This window comes from Heterodontus francisci, chromosome 11 (assembly GCF_036365525.1).
Source record: "Heterodontus francisci isolate sHetFra1 chromosome 11, sHetFra1.hap1, whole genome shotgun sequence".
NCBI classification, from domain to species: domain Eukaryota; kingdom Metazoa; phylum Chordata; class Chondrichthyes; order Heterodontiformes; family Heterodontidae; genus Heterodontus; species Heterodontus francisci.
The window spans coordinates 55,138,470-55,159,961 of NC_090381.1; the positions used below are offsets into that span (position 1 = coordinate 55,138,470).

General features: G+C 43.4%; 1 protein-coding gene across 2 annotated transcripts in view; it reads right to left on the reverse strand.

Annotated features, from left to right (window-relative positions):
- Positions 1-21,492, reverse strand: part of si:dkeyp-97b10.3 (uncharacterized) — a 180,150-nt gene that overhangs the window by 21,237 nt on the left and 137,421 nt on the right. For both annotated transcript variants that reach the window (XM_068041449.1, XM_068041447.1), the window contains 3 exons: positions 7,204-7,342; positions 5,990-6,043; positions 2,627-2,704 (listed from right to left, as the gene is read on the reverse strand). In XM_068041449.1, the coding sequence (XP_067897550.1) occupies positions 2,627-2,704; positions 5,990-6,043; positions 7,204-7,342 (271 nt within the window). The remainder of the gene's footprint in view (positions 1-2,626; positions 2,705-5,989; positions 6,044-7,203; positions 7,343-21,492) is intronic.

Genomic DNA, 21,492 nt, shown 5'->3' on the forward strand with positions numbered 1-21,492 from the left:
TCGCAGTATCTATGTGATAACAACAACAACATATTTATATAGGATCTTTAATGTAATAAAACATTCCAAGGTGCTTCACAGGAGCATGATAAAATAAAATATGACACCAAGCCACATAAGAGTGCGGGAGGGCATGCCAGGAGCAGCACCAGGCATACCTAAAAATGAGGTTTCAGTCTGGTGAAGCAACAATACAGGACTACTTGCATGTCAAACAGTGGAAGCAGCATGCAGTGGACAGGGCTAAGTGATCCCACAACCAAAAGATCTAAGCTCTGCAGTCCTGCCACATGTAGTCGTGAATGGTGGTGGACCATTAAACAACTAACAGGAGGAGGAGGCTCCACAAATATCCCCATCCTCAATGATGGAGGAACCCAGAACATCAGTGCAAAAGACAAGGCTGAAACATTTGCATCCATCTTCAGCCAGAAGTGCCGAGTGGATGATTCTGAGGTCCCCAGCATTGCAGATGCCAATCTCCAGCCAATCCGATTCGCTCCACATGATATCAAGAAACAGCTGAAGGCAATGGATACTTCAAAGGCAATGGACCCTGACAACATTCCAACAATAGTACTGAAGATTTGTGCTCCAGAACTAGCCACACCCCTAGCCAAGCTGTTCAGTATAGCTACAACACCGGCATCTACCCGACAATGTGGAAAATTGCCCAGGTATGTCCTGTGCACAAAAAGCAGGACCATTCCAACCCAGTCAATTACCATCCTATCAGTCTACTATCGATCATCAGAAAAGTAATGGAAGGTGTCGTCAACAGTGCTATCAAATAGCAGTTGTTCAGCAACAACCTGCTCACTAATGCTGAGTTTGGGTTCCGCCAGGGCCACTGAGCTCCTGACCTCATTGCAGCCTTGATCCAAACATGGACAAAAGAGCTGAACTCCAGAGGTGAAGTGAGAGTGACTGTCCTTGACATCAAGGCAGCATTTGACCGAGTATGGCATCAAGGAGCCCTAACAAAACTGGAGTCACTGGGAATCAGGGGGATAACTCTCTGCTGGTTGGAGTCATACACAACACAAAGGAAGATGGTTGTGGTTGCTGAAGGTCAATCATCTCAGTCTCAGGACATTCACTGCAGGAGTTCCTCAGGGAAATGTCCTAGGCCCAACCATCTTCAGCTGCTTCATCGATGACCTTCCCTCCATCATAAGGTCAGAAGTGGGGATGTTTGCTGATGATTGCACAATGTTCAGCACTATTCACGACTCCACAGATACTGAAGCAGCCCATGTCCAGATGCAGCAAAACGTGGACAACGTCCAGGCTTGGGCTGATAAGTGGCAAGTAACATTCGCACCACACAAGTGCCAAATAATGACCATCTCAAAATCTCTTCTTGCTGTTCAATGGCGTTACCATCGCTGAATTCCCCACTATCAATATCCTGGTGGTTACCATTGATCAGAAACTTAACTGGATCAGCCACATAAATGCTGTGGCTACAAGAGCTGGTCAGAGGCTAGGGATTTCGTGGCAAGTAACTCACCTCCTGTCTCTCCAGTGCCTGTCCACCATCTAAAGGGACAAGTCAGGAGTGTGATGGAATACTCTCCACTTGCCTGGATGAGTGCAGCTCCCACAATACTCAAGAAGCTCGACACCATCCAGGACAAAGCAGCCTGCTTGATTGGCACCCCATCCACCAGCCTCAACATTCACTCCCTTCACCACCGATGCACAGTGGCAGCAGTGTGCACCATCTACAAGATGCACTGCAGCATCTCACCAAGGCTCCTTTGACAGCACCTTCCAAACCCACGGCCTCTACCACCCGGCAGAACAGGGGCAGCAGATGCAAGGGAACACCACCACCTGAAAGTTCCCTTCCAAGCCACACACCATCCTGACTTGGAACTATATTGCTGTTCCTTTCACTGTTGCTGGGTCAAAATGGGCGGCACAGTGGCGCAGTGGTTAGCACCGCAGCCTCACAGTTCCAGCGACCCGGGTTCATTTCTGGGTACTGCCTGTGTGGAGTTTGCAAGTTCTCCCTGTGTCTGCGTGGGTTTCCTCTGGGTGCTCCGGTTTCCTCCCACATGCCAAAAGACTTGCAGGTTGATAGGTTAATTGGCCATATTAAATTGCCCCTAGTATAGGTAGGTGGTAGGGAAATATAGGGACAGGTGGGGATGTGGTAGGAATATGGAATTAGTGTAGGATTAGTATAAATGGGTGGTTGATGGTCGGCACAGACTCGGTGGGCCGAAGGGCCTGTTTCAGTGCTGTATCTCTAAACTAAACTAAACTAAACATTCTAACTTTCAGGTACATGTTATTGAAACAAACAGTTCCATTAAATCCCCTTGCATGGGCAAATGGAGGCTTATAGACATGTAATATCAACCTTAACTGCCAGTCAACTCACACAGCAAGATATCTAAGCACAATCACTGAAAATAGCTGTAAATGGTGCATGAATGTACATCAGGGGTTCTGATGACTTGAGAAGCAAAGCTCTTGTAGTTTAGAATGTTGTCTAAATTAATGATATCATTACAATTGTCTATTCCACTCCAATTAGCTATTATGCTACATACCATCTTCTCGCATACATTCTGTTTGACTATTTAATTCCATTGAATAATTAGAAGTACTGTACTTGTATCATTCCATCGTGGTTTTTTGGAACTGGTCTCTTCCATAAAGCTGTCATTGGTTGATTTCCTTTTCTTGTTTTCTGAAGGACAAAGAATTATTCACTAACACTTGATTGACAATTTTGTTTTTCACAAGAACACAACAATATGCCTTTATATAGCAACGTGAATGTAAAGTAATTTGATTTAATGTAGGCGCTTCACAGCAGCATTATCAAACAAATTTGACACAAGATAAATCTGAATGACGCTCACCTTAGGTTATTCATCTCATGAGACCCTGCAGTCTGCTCTCAAAGCATTCAAATCCTTTTAAATAATTCTAGGGTATTTGCCTCCAATATATTACCCAGAAGTCCATTTCATGTATTGATTACTCTTTGTGCCCTTTAGTAATTTGCACCAATGCCTCATTGTCCTCCTCCCACAGTTCTGTGTAAAGTTGTATTCCAAATCTGTCTCTCCTATATCATGTACTGCCTTATACACCTCTGTAAGATTTCTAAGTTGCCCCAAGGCATAGTCTGACCATGGTTTGAGAATGACATCTTCTGACTGGTACCCTGCTGCCTTGGCTATATAATTCACTATCAACATCCTGGGGGTTACTATTGACCAGAAACTGATCTGGACCAGCCACATACATAGTGTGGCTACAAGAGCAGGTCAGAGGCTGGGAATTCTCCGGCAGGTAACTCACCTCCTGTCTCTCCCAATACCTGTCCACCATCTACAAGGCACAACTTAAGAGTGTGATGGAACAGTCTCCACTTGTCTGGATGGGTACAGCTCCAATAACACTCAAGAAGCTTGACACCATTCAGAACAAAGCAGCTTGCTTGATTGGCACCCCATCCACTACCTTCAACATTCACTCCCTTCACCACTGATGCACAGTGGCAGCAGTGTGTACCATCTGCAAGATGCACTGCAGCAATCCACCAAGGCTCCTTCGGCAGCACCTTCCAAACCTGCGACCTCTACCACCTAATAGGACAAGGGCAGCAGATGCATGGGAAGACCACCACCTGCAAGTTCCCCTCCAAGCCACATACCATCCTGACTTGAAATTATGGACTGAATTTTAATCGCGCACCGTGTTCCTTGGCGGCCGCTTTCAAATCGGCGGCCTTCCGACACATAAAGGCCGCCCAGGAGCTCCTGCGATATTTTGCATGGGGGGCTCATTTAAATAGTGGGGGTGCAACAGCCGCCCCCGATGACGTGTATGGGCAGCCGCCGCATCCCTGGCAATGGCGTCTGGTGCCATTTTTAAAGGGCTTCAAGCCCTTCAGTTACATTGTAATATTTAAAGGTCCCGATCGCTGGGAATTTAGAATAAAATGTTATGACAGGTGTCAATCACGTTGCCTACCCCACAATGGGTAAATCGTATATTAATTGCCCTGTACCACCATGAAAACATTTTATTAATATCACAAACTTCCTCCCCCGACATTTGTTCCCTTGACCTTCAACCCCTTCCCACCATCCCCACAGCTGATAATAAATGTTTTCCCTGCTCCTCCACCCCTCCCGCCCTGAAAATTTTATTCCTCCCCCTTCCCCACCAGGATCTCGCTTCGGAACTCCGTGTGGATTCCGAAGGCATGCAAAAGCCAAACAGAGGCCGTAAAATCGGCGTGGGACGTCTGCCGCCTGCAGATAAGATTATTAACATCTCATTTATATTAATTTGAATATGCAGATGAAGGGCCCACCACCAGGTAGCGGCCCGCCCCACCGCCGGTAATATGCAGCGGGCCCTTCGCGACGTCGAGGCCCCCGCGCTGCGACTCATGGCGTTGAGGGGCTGGTAAAATTCAGCCCAATATCTCCGTTCCTTCATTGTCGCAGGAATTCTGGCACTCCCTTCCTAACAAGACTGTTGGTGTACTTACACCCCAAGGACTGTGGCGATTCAAGAAGGCAGCTCACCACCTCCTCTCAAGGGCAGTTAGGGATGGGCAATAACTGCTGGACTAGCCAGCGATGCCCCATCCCACGAACGAATAAAAAAAATTTAGCATCTATTTACTTGGTTGATTTCTGCTCCAGTAATTGTATCTGCTGTCTACTAAAACAACAGATTTCTTTCAACTTCATCCTTAACCATTTCAACACTGTTCATAGATTATTTAAGTCAGTCATTTTCATCCTGTCTGTGGTACTTTGCAGTTTTATCTACCATTGCTCTGTCCATTTACACATTTTGTTCAAGTCATTCTTTAATTCCCCCTCCTAGTGTAGTATCATCTGTGAAACTCACCAGTTTGAATTGAGCTTCTGAATTCAAGTCACTAAATTAGAAATAGTAGGATCCAACAAATGATATTTAAGTTAATTCCACTGTGCTTCCTCCACCCCAACATAATTCCCCTAACAAGTATCTTATATTTCCAATGCTTCAGTCAATTTCTTATCCGTTCTCAGTTCAGAGCCCATTTAAGTCTGGGCGACCCCCTCTAGTGATACTTTAGTTACTTCAAGAATATTCATAAAAATGATAAGCTAGAAATTTTATTTTGGAAAATAGTGAGTTTATTTGTAAATTAATTTTGCATCTAACTAGTGTGATTGCCATGCTGATGTAGCAGAAGCAATTCTTTATTTCTGTTTCATTATTGCACAGCATAAATTTTTCCAGGTCCAAATTACTCTTTTTAGGTTGTGCTCTGCATATCACAGATGTTGCTCAGTGACCAGGAAGGCAGTCAACTCTCTCTGTTATTCTGTAAAATGAATTATGTTGGACCATCCAGCCAGATTAGTTTACCATACATTTTCTGTTAGCTTTTTACCCAAAGAAACAGTTTTTGATGATGCTTTAACATTTTCCCTTTGTCTATTCCTCTCTTTTAAAGGCAATGCCACCTACTGAGGTACAATCCTATAGGTACCAACAGCCCTTTCAGTAATCTCATCCAAGTCACCGTAGGCATAGACAGAGAGTGTTGGTATTCTATCCAAGCCAAGCCCCAACCTATTTTCACCTAAGATATGCACAAATGCACCTTTCAGCAGAGGTTGGTGGATAGCCATCAAAAGTAGGCTGAAGTTGGGGTCTTTGCAGCTCCCAAACTAAGACAAATACTTCATCATGTAAAGAATTCATCCCTTTGAATTATTTAACATGCTCACTTGGGGGCAAGTCTGGTAGATGCACATCTTCTCAATACCCTGAATCTTTTATAGCAATCTATATTCAATCTGTTATGTAGATGTGCATCTTTTTGGGCAGCAGAACTCCATTTTTTTATGAGTTTTTAAAAAAAGGCCTTAAGGAACCTATACCAAATCAATAGTTTTTTTTATAGAGCATTCTAAAAAATCTTGCTTAAGAAACTACCATCGTAAAAACTTACTGTTCATGTCTCTTTGCTTTCCTTCTTCATTCTGGTTATAATTTGACCAGTCACCTGTAATGTTATTTTATCATACAAAGATATTCTTCAGATTAAAGGGGCGAGGTTACATCGTAAGCAAAATGGCTTAATTATCAAAATAAATAAAATCCTAAAACTTGAAAAATGAAAGATGCAAAGTATTATATAAAAGCGCAAAGAATAATTCGGAATTCAATTTGTTAACTTTATAAAATTCAATGGTGCATTACATTAGGCTGGAATTCCAGTATATCTGTTCCAGGAATTATGTTGTGAGGTCCTAGGACACAGTGAATTATGGTTAAAGTCTCAACCTGTGAAGGATGCCTGTCTAATGTTCTTTTTTATTGAGAAATTTAGGCAATGTGCCCAGACCCATGGTGCAAAATTTCATCAAAATTGAGAAGAGTAAAAGAGATGAGATAAATCAGGCAATAGTGATTTAATAACATTCGGCTTGGTTTAAACAAAAATGAGATTGAACAAGGACTGAAGGATGTAAATTCTTGCATAACAGGAGGTTCATGGAAAGAATGAGTTGGATTAGGAGATAGTGCAATGAGTCTTGATTTCCACACAGTGAGGATGAAGAGAAGAAGAATGTTTAGGAGGAATAAAGAAAAAGTTGAGAGGGGAATAACTATAGTAGCATTGATAAAATAGGTGGAGACAAAAAAAAGCTTGCCAAGAGACAGAGGTTGCAAATTAAGAGACACATATGTGTGGCAATGTAATAACAATTCAGACCTCAAACTTTCAAGTCTGGTGGATTTCACTATCCAGCAGAATTGTGAGAAGTTTCCTGGCCGAGTTGGTATGTGGGGCACACCAGCTACTCACAGAAATCAGAATTTGGACAGTAGACATGGAGAAGGATGTGACATGTATTTTTTCTGTCTGTTACAATGGGTGTATGGTATATAGGGGAAAACAGATCCAAACAGAAACAATGATACTTCAAAAAAATTGGGAGAACTAGAACATCAGATATAATTTGTATTTGTAAAAATGAAACATGCAAGGCTACAACTTTTAGGTAGTAAAACACGAATAACTGTGAAAGACTCTCTGATACTTCATATATCATTAACAATCACAGACAATTAAATCAGCCCATAAATTAGATGCACTACTTGCAAACAAGCTCAGTTTAAAAGAATCTAACTATGTGTGTGCATTTTAGAAATACTTACATTCCCGCAGTTTTGAGGTCCACATTGTTTCACCCGAATCTATGTCCTTTAGCGTTAGTTGAAGATCTTCTGGTTGTTCCAAATATACTTCAAAATAACCTTTACATTTAAGAAGTGACATATCCGCGAATGTAATTTCCTAATAAAATAAAAAAAACTTCAATGTTCCACTCTATTGAAAAAGAGTACATGCATTTCTAAGTGAATCCATATGAATACACATGATTTCCATTCTACAAAGTTCTCATTTAACCATTGGAGGAGACACTATTTCCTCACAAAATTGTAAACATGTTCTTTATAAACAGATTTATGATTTCATAACACCAGACACAAAGGAAACCTTGCACCAAGATTAGAAATGTTCTGAAGAAGAATCATATCTGGCTGGAAACATCAACTCTGTTTCTCTCTCCACAGATGTTGCCAGACCTGCTGAGTATTTCCAGCACTTGCTATTTTTATTTCAGAGTTTCAGCATCCACAGTATTTTGATTTTATTTTAGGAAAGTTGGAACTTGGTTGGAATTCCCAAGTCTTAAACACTCCACCTACATAGGAAGAAAAGGGATTTATCTCACTCTCACTGCTTAAGGTAAACTTAAACATAGCTACACTGCATGGTACTTGATCTCATTCTGTCTCCAAAAGCTAATGAAATGAAACTAAATGTACATGTTCCTGCACTCAGAAGCCCCTCACCTTGCTATCATTTCCATAGACAAGACTATTAAGATATTTCAGGCAAGCCCCAGGCATCAGAAAGGCCTCTAACTGGGAGTTTGGCTATTGGAGGGTGAGAAATAGCTTGCTGCTGCAGGATTTAAAAGCTTGAAGTGGCTTAGAGGGCTAGGTATCATTAGATTTACTTTTGTTGCAGCTAAACTAGTTACTTCAATAGAAATAGCTTTGAGATTAGCTGCAGGGCAGAAATTATATGCATCTTTGTTGTAGTAAGGGAGGTGCTGCTGAAGAAAGTCAGTCAGACAAGCAAAGGTTTATTAGAACAGAATGATGCGGGCTTCCCCAAGCTTAATGACAGTGAAAGGAGGTGGGAAAGTCAATGAGTGACAACAGCAACACTCCATGCCTAGATACAGAGCCAGAAAGAGTTTAATGGCCCTACTAGGACAAACAAGGTAAGAGAAACATGTCATAATAATGCAATATGCTAATGATATCTGACACTTACAAAGATCCCTTTCCCTTAAGCTCTAAAATTGTTAGAATGGCTTATAATCAATGTCTGGAAGTCGCATACCTCTGCACTTGTGAATGTTCCATCACTCATTTCCTTACACACTTTCACCACAAAAAAGCCTCCTGTAATAAGTAACTTCCAATTGCAAGCATTTCTCATGATACCCATTATGAGCTGCATTTTGAGAACTGTGTATTGACATGGTATTATTACGACTGAGGTGGGTGGAGTGCACTGTCTTTTCTAGTTCCACTTCTCCACAGGTCACAACATACATTTAAATGTTTATCCAGTTACCAATATGGTCAATCACAGACTCTACTCTTCATCCCAGAATAAAATACACCAATCACGTTTCTTTAATAAACAACAAAATTATCAGTTTATTATAAAACAAGACATAACCAGTAATGAAGCAAAGCATGAACACACAGAGTGAAATATGAAAGTTCCCTTTTTACCTTAGCCCCTCACACATACACAGAGGGCTGGATTTTAAAGCCCCTCTGCTGTCGGGAACATTGGCGGGGGCAATGAAGATCGGTACGGCAGAGGCCTGCCACCGACCATGACAGCGTCAGGTCCCATGCCGATCTCGGCGGCGGTGGTGAGGCCTCGTGGCAGCTGCCCCGCTGCTTGGTGACGGGACTGCCATTTAAATATGTAAACTAATTTACATACTTGATTTAATGAGGGTCCCACCTCCTTAATCGCCACATCGATCTTCATTCGGGCAGCCGACATTGCTGCAGCTTTGAATCCCTGTTCAGGAAAACATGGCACGATACCTGTGGGGAGGGGGGAGGAGGATTTTTCCTCTGTGCGTGAGCGAGGTTAAAATGCTGCGGATTGGTCTGGGGGGTGGCAGTAGGGGGGTGTTAGGAAGGGATAAAGGGCAAAGGTGCCAAAGTTTGAAGGGGGTTCTGATCAAATTCTTAAGAAACAAATTCTGTGGGGGAATAGGGCAGGAATGTTTTGAAATGCCATTGCGGGTGTGGGAAAATGATTTTAATGGTAATCTAATTCTTTTTTTTGGTCATTGAACGAACCTGGCCTGTTAATTTTAAACTCTTCATTAAGGGCTGTAAGCCCTTTAAATATGGCACAGGCACCTGCGCATTAGTGCCAGACGCCATTGCCTGTGATGGCTCACCCGACCCTCTACGTGATCGCAGGGGGTGGGGAGTGCTGCGTTCATGCAAATAAGCCACCACATTTGAAATCGCAACGGCTCTGTGACGCAGTGCCCATGCTGGTGGGGCACATTTTTTACATCCACTGCCTACCTCAGCGGCAGACTCTTAAAATGCAACCACACACACACACACACTGACAAGCCTTTCAGGAGGAATGCAGTATCAATTTCTCTATTTCTTACACTCACTTCAAAGAACTTCTCAAAGAGATGGAAAAGCTGGCAGGTTTATCAAACAGGTGGAAAAAAGCTGAGCTGGGGTTTTGTCCTTAGCAGGTTGATTCTTAAACTCCTTCCAGAATACTGTCCAAACCCCAACTGACTGTCCAAAGTGAAACCAAAAACAATCTCAAGAGTCAAGCCTCCTGACCCCTATAAATCTTGACCTGTCACATCTCTGTAAACATCTCCCCGTAGTGCAAAAAGCCCCTGCTGGGTATTTATCTGAAGACAGATGGCTTCCAGTAAAGGGTATTTACAAACCAAGTCCCCTCAGTATCCTTTCAATGAGCCCAGTGAAATAACATCCATGCAATCCTTTTCAGTTTTTTTTTTATTCGTTCATGGGATGTGGCTGTCGCTGGCTAGGCCAGCATTTATTACCCATCCCTAATTGCCCTTGAACTGAGTGACTTGCTAGGCCATTTCAGAGGGCAGTTAAGAGTCAACCACATTGCTGCGGGTCTGGAGTCACATGTAGGCCAGACCAGATAAGGATGGTAGATTTCCTTTCCTAAAGGATATTAGTGAACCAGATGGGTTTTTACCACAATCGACAATGGTTTCATGGTCACCATTAGACTAGCTTTTAATTCCAGATTTTTTTTTATTAATTGAATTCAAATTTCACCATCTGCCACGGTGGGATTCGAACCTTTGTTCCCAGAGCATTAGCCAGGGCCTCTGGATTACTAGTCCAGTAACATTACCACTACACCACCACCTCCCCATGTTTTCCTAAACAAAACAATATCCATAATTTTAAAATACATAAGTCCTCAAAAAATACTTAATCAAAAAATATAGAAGCACCATCGTAACAGAATCCAAAGGTAATCTGGCCAGTTTTTCTTTCTTTTTGCAAGAATGAGCTAGCACATTGTTAGGGGAGCTTTACTCTAAATCTGATTCTGCTATACTTGACCTGAAAAATCTTAATGCTTACATTGATATGGAAAAGGTTCCATTCCTCTGCAATAACTACTTCCTCATGGCAGTTCAGAATTCAGAAGTCAGCAGGGCCGCCACAATCTGGTTTGTCTCTCTGTGTTTGTGTACAGGTGCCTTCGTTTAGAAAGAAACCTGGTAGAACACATTGGGCAGAATCTTCCTGGTCCCACAGAGGCAGGCTTGAAGGCGAGACCGGGAGGAAATTTTTAAATGAGGTCATCAGGTTGGCGGGCTGAAGCATTCCCGCCTTCGGCTGATCTTCCTGGATGTAGGGTGAAACCGACAACAGCTACCTGCCCGGCAGTGGTGAGTAGTCAATCTAAATATTTAAAGACCCACTTAGGGGCAAATTGGGAATGCCACTGGGATCTTCCAGAAAGCAGATGGACTCCCCACTGAGGCCAAAGCACATAGAAACATAGAAAATAGGAGCAGGAGTAGGCCATTCGGCCCTTCTGGCCTGCTCTGTCATTCAAAAAAGATCATGGCTGATCGTCTAATTCAGTACCCTGCTCCCACTTTCTCTCCATATCCCTTGATCCCTTTGGCATTAAGAAATATATCTATCTCCTTCTTGAATATATTTAATGACTTGGCCTCCACTGCCTTCTGCGGTAGAGAATTCCATAGGTTCACCACCCTCTGAGTGAAGAAATTTCACCTTATCTCAGTTCTAAATGGCATACTCCATATCCTGAGACTGTGACCCCTGGTTCTGGACTCCCCAGCCATTGGAAACATCCTCTCTGCATCTAGCCTGTCTACTCCTGTTAGAATTTTATAGGTTTCTATGACATTCCCTCTCATTCTTCTAAACTCTAGTGAATATAGGTCTAGTCAACCCAATCTCTCCTCATACGTCAATCCTGCCATCCCAGGAATCAGCCTAGTAAATCTTCTTTGCACTCCCTCCACGGCAAGAGCATCCTTCCTCAAGTAAGGAGACCAAAACTGCACACAATGCTCCAGATGTGATCTCACGAAGGCCCTGTATAACTGCAGTAAGACATCCTTGCTCCTGTACTCAAATCTTCTTGCAATGAAGGCCAACATACCATTTGCCTTCCTAACTGCTTGCTGCACCTGAATGCTTGCTTTCAGCGACTGGTGTACAAGGACACCCAGGTCTCATTGCACCTCCCCGTTTCCCACTCTATCGCCATTCAGATAATAATCTGCCTTTCTGGTTTTACAACCAAAGAGGATAACCTCACATTTATCCATGTTATACTACATTTGACATGCATTTGCCAACTCACCCAACTTGTCCAAATCACATTGGAGCCTCTTTGCATCCTCCTCACAGCTCACATTCCCCCCCAGCTTTGTGTCATCTGCAAACTTGGAAATGTTACATTTAATTCCCTCACGCAAGTCATTAATATATATTATGAATAGCTGGGGCCCAAGCACTGATCCCTGCGGTACCCCACTAGTCACTGCCTGCCACCCGGAAAAAGGCCCTTTTATTCCTACTCTCTGTTTCCTGTCTGTCAACCAATTCTCAATCCATGCCAGTATCTTACCTCCAATCCCATGTGCTTTAATTTTGCACACTAACCTCTTATGTGTGACCTTATCAAAAGCCTTCTGAAAATCCAAATACACCACATCCACTGGTTCTCCCTTATCTATTCTACTAGTTACATCCTCAAAAAACTCCAGTAGATTTGTTAAGCATGATTTCCCTTTTGTAAACCCATGCTGATTTTGTCCAGTCCCGTTTATGCTTTCCAGGTGTTCTGCTCTCACATCCTTTATAATAGACTCTAGCATTTTCCCCACTACTGATGTAAGGTTAACTGGTCTGTAATTCCCTGTTTTTTCTCTCCCTCCTTTTTTAAATAGTGGGGTTACATTTGCCAACCTCCAATCTGTAGGAACTGCTCCAGAGACTATAGAATTTTGGAAGATGACCACCAATGCATCCATTATTTCCAGGGCTACTTCCTTTAGTACTCTGGGATGCAGATTATCAGGCCCTGGGGATTTGTCAGCCTGTAACCCCATTAATTTCCCTAGCACTATTTATTTTACTAATACTGATTTCCTTCAGTTCCTCCCTCCCATTAGACCCTTGGTTCCCTAACATTTCTGGGAGGTTATTTATGTCCTCCTTTGTGAAGACAGAACCAAAGTATGTGTTTAATTGTTCTGCCATTATAATTTCCCCCGTTTCTGACTGTATGGGACCTACATTTGTCTTCGATAATCTTTTTCTCTTCACATATTTATAGAAGCACAGCAAGTGCCTGGAGGAAGCTTGCTGGTGGCTAGCCTGGGGGGCCCACGAGGACTCTTTTAGATTCCCCCTACCATCACCAAGGTGCAGGGATTAGTGGGCTACAGCTGTGGCCATGGGCCATCCTGTGGAGGGGCTTCCTCTCCACAGGTGTGACCTGGCAGCTGTGACCACCATTTATTTTATAAAAGTACAAATCTCTTCAGAGGGCGCCTCACGATGGACCCGGAAATGGTCCTGGCCCATGATTAGTTTTAAAGAAGCTAAGATTCTGCCCATAGTTTTCAGCATTTGGAAGAATACAGAGATGCATGCAAGATCCAGTCAACATTTGACTTTGTAGGAATGGATGACTAAGCAGTGTGTGGTAGATTCAGATGTCCTTCTGACTTGGTGCTACAACATTGAAGTTATTTGTAATTTTAGAAGCATTTTTAAATGCCTGTCACAAAGTTCATGCTGAAGCATTATAGAATTGGAAGTGTAGCTTTGCAAATTTCCGCCTTTACTTTCTGCTAACCTTCCAAGGCTGCCTATAATTGCAGCCAAAACAAGCAGCTAAGTTAACCTGAAAGTGGTGCCGCAGTCCTTTAAGAGTGGCTGCTCTCATGACTTCCCGCCCTTCCATTTATGCATTACCTGTACTTGAGGAAAATGTGGAGGGAGCATATTGAAATTGTTATAATGATATGACCTTGCTCAATTCAATTTCCCCAACTACTTGCATGATAGAATGCAGAAGCACAGCAATCCCAGCTCCATTTTCCTTAGGACTGTTGAATTGGCTTTACTTGTTCTCTTGTTCTGACTGAACCTGGGCTATAAGATTATCTCAGATCAGTTTGAATTAAATAAATAAAAAGTATTTATGCATTTTGAAAATCAAAGTGATTTCTGTTTGTTTTCTACTTTTTAATCTTTGTCTCATTCATTTTCCTCGATCAATTATTCCCCTCGCTTCCTCGCAAAGGCACTGACCCATTGCTTGATATAATTACACATCAAGAGTGACCATTACATGTACCTTGACCATAATGGGCAATTCAGTGATCCTGCATTATAGTGAGTTTAATGTGAGAATTGTGAGGTTATTCACTTTGGAAGGAAGAATAGAAAATCTGAAATGTTTTAAATGGTGAGAAATTGTTAAATGTTGAGATTCAGAGGGATTTGAGTGTCCTTCTACAAGAAACACAGAAGTTAACATGCAAGTACAGCAAGCAATTAGGAAGCCAAATGATATGTTGACTTTTATTGCAAGGGGTTTGGAGTACAAAAGCAAGGTAGTCTTGCTACAATAGTACAGGTCTTTGGTGAAACTATACTGTGCATAGTTTTAGTCTTCTTAGCTGAGGAAGGATATACTTGCCTCTGTGGTAATGCAACACTGGTTCACTAGATTGATTCCTGGGATGAGAGGGTTGTCGTAAGAGGAGAAATTGAGTAGAATGGGCCTATACACTCTGGAATTTAGAAGAGGCGATCTCATCGAATCATGTAGGATTCTGAAAGGGCTTGACAAGGTAGATGCTGAGAAGCTACTTCACCTGACAGGAGGATCTAGAACTCGTGGGCATAGTCTCAGGATAAGGAAATGGCCATTTCAGACTGAGATGAGGAGTAATTACTTCACTAAAAGGGTTGTGAATCTTTGGCATTCTCTAGCCCAGAGGGTTGTGGATGCTGAATCATTCAGTATAATTAAGGCTAAGTTCGCTAGAATTTTTGGACTATAAAGGAATCAAGGGATATGGGGATTAGGTGGGAGAGTGGAGTTGAGGTCAAGGATCAGCCATGATCATATTAAATGATGGAGCAGGCTCAAGGGGTCGTATGCCCTACTCCTGCATCCATTTCTTACCTTGCTTTAGCCTCACTTCATGTTTAGTGGATTTATATGCTGGATGTGGAAGCTCCATAAAAACCATAAATTATGAGCAGGATATTCAACCGTAGTGCACTACAACTGATGCTGACCCGCCTCAATGCCCACTTCTTTCATGTGGTACTGGGTATCAATCAAGAAGTGGAACTTTGGCCAAGTTTCTCTTCCATGACCTGTAATTTATGATGAAACTACTACTATTCAAGCTGAAATCAGACAACATTTTATTTGCTGTCGGAATGTGGGTGATCACACTTACTGCTCATTCTTAGTTGGCCACTGGGTTAGAAATTGTTTTTACAACTGAGTGGCTTGTTAGGTCATCTCTAAAGGCATTAAGAGTCAAGAACATAGGGCTGAATTTTTAAAGCTTGCCGCCAATCCTGGCGCTGAACTTCAAAAGAGGCACAGTGCACGTGCGAGATGGGCGCCGTGGAGCCGCCACGATATTTCGCACAGCGGCACACTTACATGGAGGGGGCAGAACGCCCACCCCTGATGATGTAGAGGGGGTGGCCACTCCATCCCCGGCAACGCTATACAGAGCCACCATGCAGGCACCAGCACATTTTTAAAGAACTTCAAGCCCTTCAATTACATTTAAATTTTTAAAGGTCCCGGTCCCTGGGAAATAAAAATAAAATTTTAATGCATTTTTGAATCCCCTCTCCCACCCTTCAATGAGTGATCTATATATAAATTGCCCTCTCCCTTAAAAAAAAATGTTTCTTCAGATCCCGAGCATTCCCCTTCGAACTTTATATCCTTTGACCCTCAACCTCTTCCCACCATCCCCGCAACCAATAGGAAGAGTTTTCCCTGCTCCCCGTCCCCCTACCCCCACCCTGAAAACTTCACTCCTCCCCCGTCCCCGCCAGTGTTATGCCTTGGATCTCTGATTGTCAGATTGTCAGATTCATTGAATGCAGTTCCACAAATTGCCATGGCGGAATATGAACTCACAACATCTGGGTTGCTAGTTCACTCTGATGACAATCGCACTGTTGTAGCAGTATTGAAACCAGAATCTTCCAGATGTATACGCTTCAGCTGCGGCGAGTAACTCAATTCCTGACTCCCCAAAGCCTGTCCACCATCTACAAGGCACAAGTCAGGAGTGTGATGGAATACTCTCCACTTGCCGGATGGGTGCAGCTCCAACAACATTCAAGAAGCTCGACACCATCCAGGACAAAGCAGCACGCTTGATTGGCACCCCATCTTCAAACATTCACTCCCTCCACCACCGATGCACCATGCAGCAGTGTGTACCATCTACAAGATGCACTGCAGCAACGCACCAAAGCTCCTTAGACAGCACCTTCCAAACCCGCAACCTCTACCAACTAGAAGGACAAGGGCAGCAAATGCATGGGAACACCACCACCTGCAAGTTTCCCTCCAAGTCACACGCCATCCTGACTTGGAACTATATCGCTGTCGCTGGGTCAAAATCCTGGAACTCCCTTCCTAACAGCACTGTGGGTGTACCTACCTCACATGGACTGCAGTGGTTCAAGAAGGCAACGCACCACCACCTTCTCAAGGGCAATTAGTGATGGGCAGTAAATGCTGGCCTGGCCAGCGATGCCCACATCCCATGAATGAATAAAAAAAAAAAAATCACTGGATAACTTTGCTAAGCTATCAAGGGAACTTTCCCCTCTTTTAGGTTCTCTATATTGTTCACCATTTCCCAGCCAGTGGTCAAATGATCCACTCCCCAGGTTTGGTCAAAGCTGTTTGGTACCTAACCACAAGGAGGAATGCAAGATTGGCCCTGGAATACTCTCCCATTGATATTTTTTCCCTGTAGGGAACTCCTTCAGCAGCCTAGCTCAATCTGTAGGTTTTGCACAGAGGGAACTATTAGTGTTGGCTATGTCCTACAACACATGGTACAGAGTAATGGTGCATTCATTTCCTATGCCACCTGCCCAGCTGCTTCGATTTAAGGAACTCAGAACCTTTAACGAAACTAGTCCAGCTTAACCACTATTAACTAAGAACCGGAGTTTCCTACATGAGAACTGTTTGAGCTGTAAGCTTTGCCAGAGATATCTGAAAAAACATATCTCCATACAGTGGACTAGCAGGTGCAGAAGTCCCTGATGTGAACAACAAAGATCCCTTGGAAAAAAGTAGACCTTCCTTAAGAAATATAAAGACTGCAGTAGTAAACAAATGAGTATTTTGTGTAGGCATATGAAATAGATGGGACTTGAAACAAGTGTGAAGGCGTATTTTGATATGAAGCTACACAGAACACTGAGACAAGCATTTCGATGTACAAACAAAACCAAGCCATAATAATGAAGCAAAAGGATCAGCTAAGTGCTTGGTAACAATCCAAATAGTAAAGAGATACAAATCCATCACAATAATTTTGATATGAAACAGAGGTTTCAGGTTAAAGAATAAAAAAGAACAACTTGACCTTTGGGCAAAAGAAATGCAGAATAAGAAAACACTCTTAACAGATAGTCAGGGATACCCTTAAGATCTGATTAGCACACCGTGCCATCCTCAAAAGTAAACCAAAAGACTGGAAACTTCTTTCTAAAATCAAGTGCAATGCCTATTTTGATGGTACCAATGGAGGGAGTGGGCAATTTGCCTCCTTAGTTGTAAATGGACTAGTCTTGACTTAAGGTTAGAAATTACTGCTGGTGATATTAGCAGTCAAGTGATTAGCACTGTTTTGAGGTGGTGGTGTAGTAGTAATGGCAATAGACTAACAATCCAGCAGCCTAGACTGCTGTTCTGGGGACATGGATTCAAATCCCACCATGACAGCTGGTGGAGCTTACACTCAATTAATATATTGGGAATTATAAAAAAAAAAGCTGTTATCTGTCATGGTAACCGTATCAATTGTTGTTAAAAACCCATCTCATTCACTAATGTCCTTCAGGGAAGGAAATCTACTGTTCATACCTGGCCTGGCCTACATCTGACTCCAGACCCACAGCAATGTGGTTGACCAGGTGAGAAAGGTGTCTCGGGGTCCCTCTCAGCCTTCAGCTGGTCTTAACATAACAGGGTCTAATTTTAAACACACTGTGTTTTTAGCTCCCCCTTGGTGAATCCTTGTTCACTGCTTTCCAATTATAAGGCAAAGAAACCAACACAAACGGGCTTTCTTAGGTTTAAAGAAGAAAAGTTGAAATTTATTATACTTAAACTTTAATTCTGTTGACGCCTATACACGATACACGATGCGCCCATGCCGGCATGCATAAGTGATACACACATGCAATTAGAGACAGAAAAGAACAGAAGAAATAAAATGGAGAAGTTTGAGGCAATATCTGAAGATTTTTTGTTACGGTTCTTCGAGCTCACTGTAGAGTCCTTGATTGTAGGTAGATCTTGGTTTTTGTTGGGTCCCAGTATTCATATTAAACCTTGTTCGCTGTAGGAGACTTTTCTCTCTTGCAGTTCATGTCTTCAGTGGATTCAGAGGCTTGTGAGAAAGAGATGGGAGTACACAGGAGAGATCTTCTCAGTTCAGGAGCAAACAGACTTTCTGAGTTCACACTGTTTGTACAATTCAGAAAACCCAGGTTGCCAAGCAGGTTAGTCATGTGACTAACTGGTCTGACCATGTCTTGGATTGTATCACCTTAGCAGTCTCTGGAATGCTCCTCATAAACACAATACCTGGTGGTCAAGGTCCATTGTGGGTTGAATATGTCAGGGAATGCTCCTTTGTCCTTCCAATCACCATCTGTTAATATGCAAATGTCTTTTCCAGCCTTGGCTGATCTGTTTAACATGTCCTTTCTTCACTCCAGTCACAGTTTAAAATCAATGTTCATGACAAAATTAATGTGCCTCATTCTTGGCATGTGGGGGCCAGGCATGACACCTAGCAACCCACTCTGTTGTACTGAACCACGAGAGAAAAACTTAAAAGGAATGAAAATGGACACATCGACCTAGGCACTGGAATCAATGATGGCACACCCAGCCCTGATGACCCTGCAAAGTCCTCCTTGCTAACATCTGGGGGCTTGTGCCAAAGTTGGGAGAGATGTCCCACACACAAATCAAGCAACAGCCTGACATAGTCATACTCATGGGATCATACCTTCCAGACATGACCATCACCATCCCTGGGTCTGTCCTGTCCCACCAGTGGTGGTAGTGGCACAGTGGTATACAGACAGGATGATGTTGTTCTGGGAGTCCTCAGGATTGACTCTGGATCCTGTGAAGTCTCATGGCACCAGGCTAAATATGGGCATAGAAACCTCCCGCTGATTACCACCTACTGCACCCCACCCCCTTCCCCCATCTTCAGCTGATGAATCAACACTCCTCCATGTTGAACACCACTTGGAAGAAACATTGCGGGTGGCAAGGGCATAGAATGTACTCTGGGTGGGGAACTTCAATTTCCATCACCAAGAGTGGCTCAGTAGCACCACTACTGACTAAGTCCTAAAGGACATAGCTGCTAGACTGGGTTTGAGGCAGGTTGTAAGGGAGCCAACAAGAGGGAAAAATTTACTTGACCTTGTCCTCACCATGACGGTACTGGTAGGAGAGATGAAGTCCCGTCTTCACATTGAGTTATACCCTCTATCCTGTTGTGTGCCACTACCAAAATCAAAATGGGACAGGTTTTGAACAGATCCAGCAATGCAAAACTCGGCATCCATGAGGCGTGTGGGCCATCAGCAGCAGTAGAATTGTATTCAATCACAATCTGTAACCTCATGGCCTGGCATATCCCCCACTCTACCATTGCCATCAAGCTGGGGGACCAACCCTGATTCAATGAAGAGGGGAGAGGCATGCCAGGAGCAGCACGAGGCGTACCTAAAACTGAAGTGTCAACCTGGTGAAGCTACAACACAGGACTACATGCATGCTAAACAGCAGAAGCAGCAAGTGATAGACAGAGCTAAGCGATCCCACAACCAGCAGATCAAAGTTCTGCCATATCAGTCGTGAATCTATTCACAATATATATTAATGATATAGAACAAGAACAAAAGAACAAAGAACAGTACAGCACAGGAACAGGCCATTCAGCCCTCCAAGCCTGCACCGATCTTGATGCCTGCCTAAACTAATACTTTCTGCACTTCCGGGGACCGTATCCCTCCATTCCCATCCTATTCAAGTATTTGTCAAGATGCCTCTTAAACGTCGCTATCGTACCTGCTTCCACCACCTCCCCCCGGCAGCAAGTTTCAGGCACTCACCACCCTCTGTGTAAAGAAATTGCCTCGCACATCCCCTCTAAACTTTGCCCCTCTCACCTTAAACCTATGTCCCCTAGTAACTGACTCTTCCACCCTGGGAAAAAGCTTCTGACTATCCACTCTGTCCATGCTGCTCATAACTTTGTAAACCTCTATCATGTCGCCCCTCCACCTCCGTCGTTCCAGTGAAAACAATCCAAGTTTATCCAACCTCTCCTCATAGCTAATGCCCTCCAGACCAGGCAACATCCTGGTAAACCTCTTCTGTACCCTTTCTAAAGCCTCTACGTCCTTCTGGTAGTGTGGCGACCAGAATTGCATGCAATATTCTAAGTGTGGCCTAACTAAAGTTCTGTACAGCTGCAGCATGACTTGCCAATTTTTATACTCTATGCCCCGACCGATGAAGGCAAGCATGCCGAATGCCTTCTTGACTACCTTATCCACCTGCGTTGCCACTTTCAGTGACCTGTGGACCTGTACGCCCAGATCTCTCTGCCTGTCAATACTCCTAAGGGTTCTGCCATTTACTGTATACTTCCCACCTGCACTAGACCTTCCAAAATGCATTACCTCACATTTGTCCGGATTAAATTCCATCTGCCATTTCTCCGCCCAAATCTCCAACCGATCTATATCCTGCTGTATCCTCTGACAATCCTTATCACTATCCGCAACTCCACCAACCTTTGTGTCGTCCGCAAACTTACTAATCAGACCAGCTACATTTTCCTCCAAATCATTTATATATATTACAAACAGCAAAGGTCCCAGCACTGATCCCTGCGGAACACCACTAGTCACATCCCTCCATTCAGAAAAGCACCCTTCCACTGCTACCCTCTGTCTTCTATGACTGAGCCAGTTCTGTATCCATCTTGCCAGCTCACCTCTGATCCCGTGTGACTTCACCTTTTGCACCAGTCTGCCATGAGGGACCTTGTCAAAGGCTTTACTGAAGTCCATATAGATAACATCCATTGCCCTTCCTTCATCAATCATCTTTGTCACTTCCTCAAAAAACTCAATCAAATTAGTGAGACACGACCTCCCTTTCACAAAACCATGCTGCCTCTCGCTAATAAGTTTGTTTGTTTCCAAATAGGAGTAAATCCTGTCCTGAAGAATCCTCTCCAATACTTTCTCTACTACTGACGTAAGGCTCACCAGCCTATAATTTCCTGGATTATCCTTGCTACCCTTCTTAAACAAAGGAACAACATTGGCTATTCTCCAGTCCTCTGGGACCTCACCTGTAGCCAACGAGGATGCAAAGATTTCTGTCAAGGCCCCAGTAATTTCTTCCCTTGCCTCCCTCAGTATTCTGGGGTAGATCCCATCAGGCCCTGGGGACTTATCTACCTCAATGCTTTGCAACAC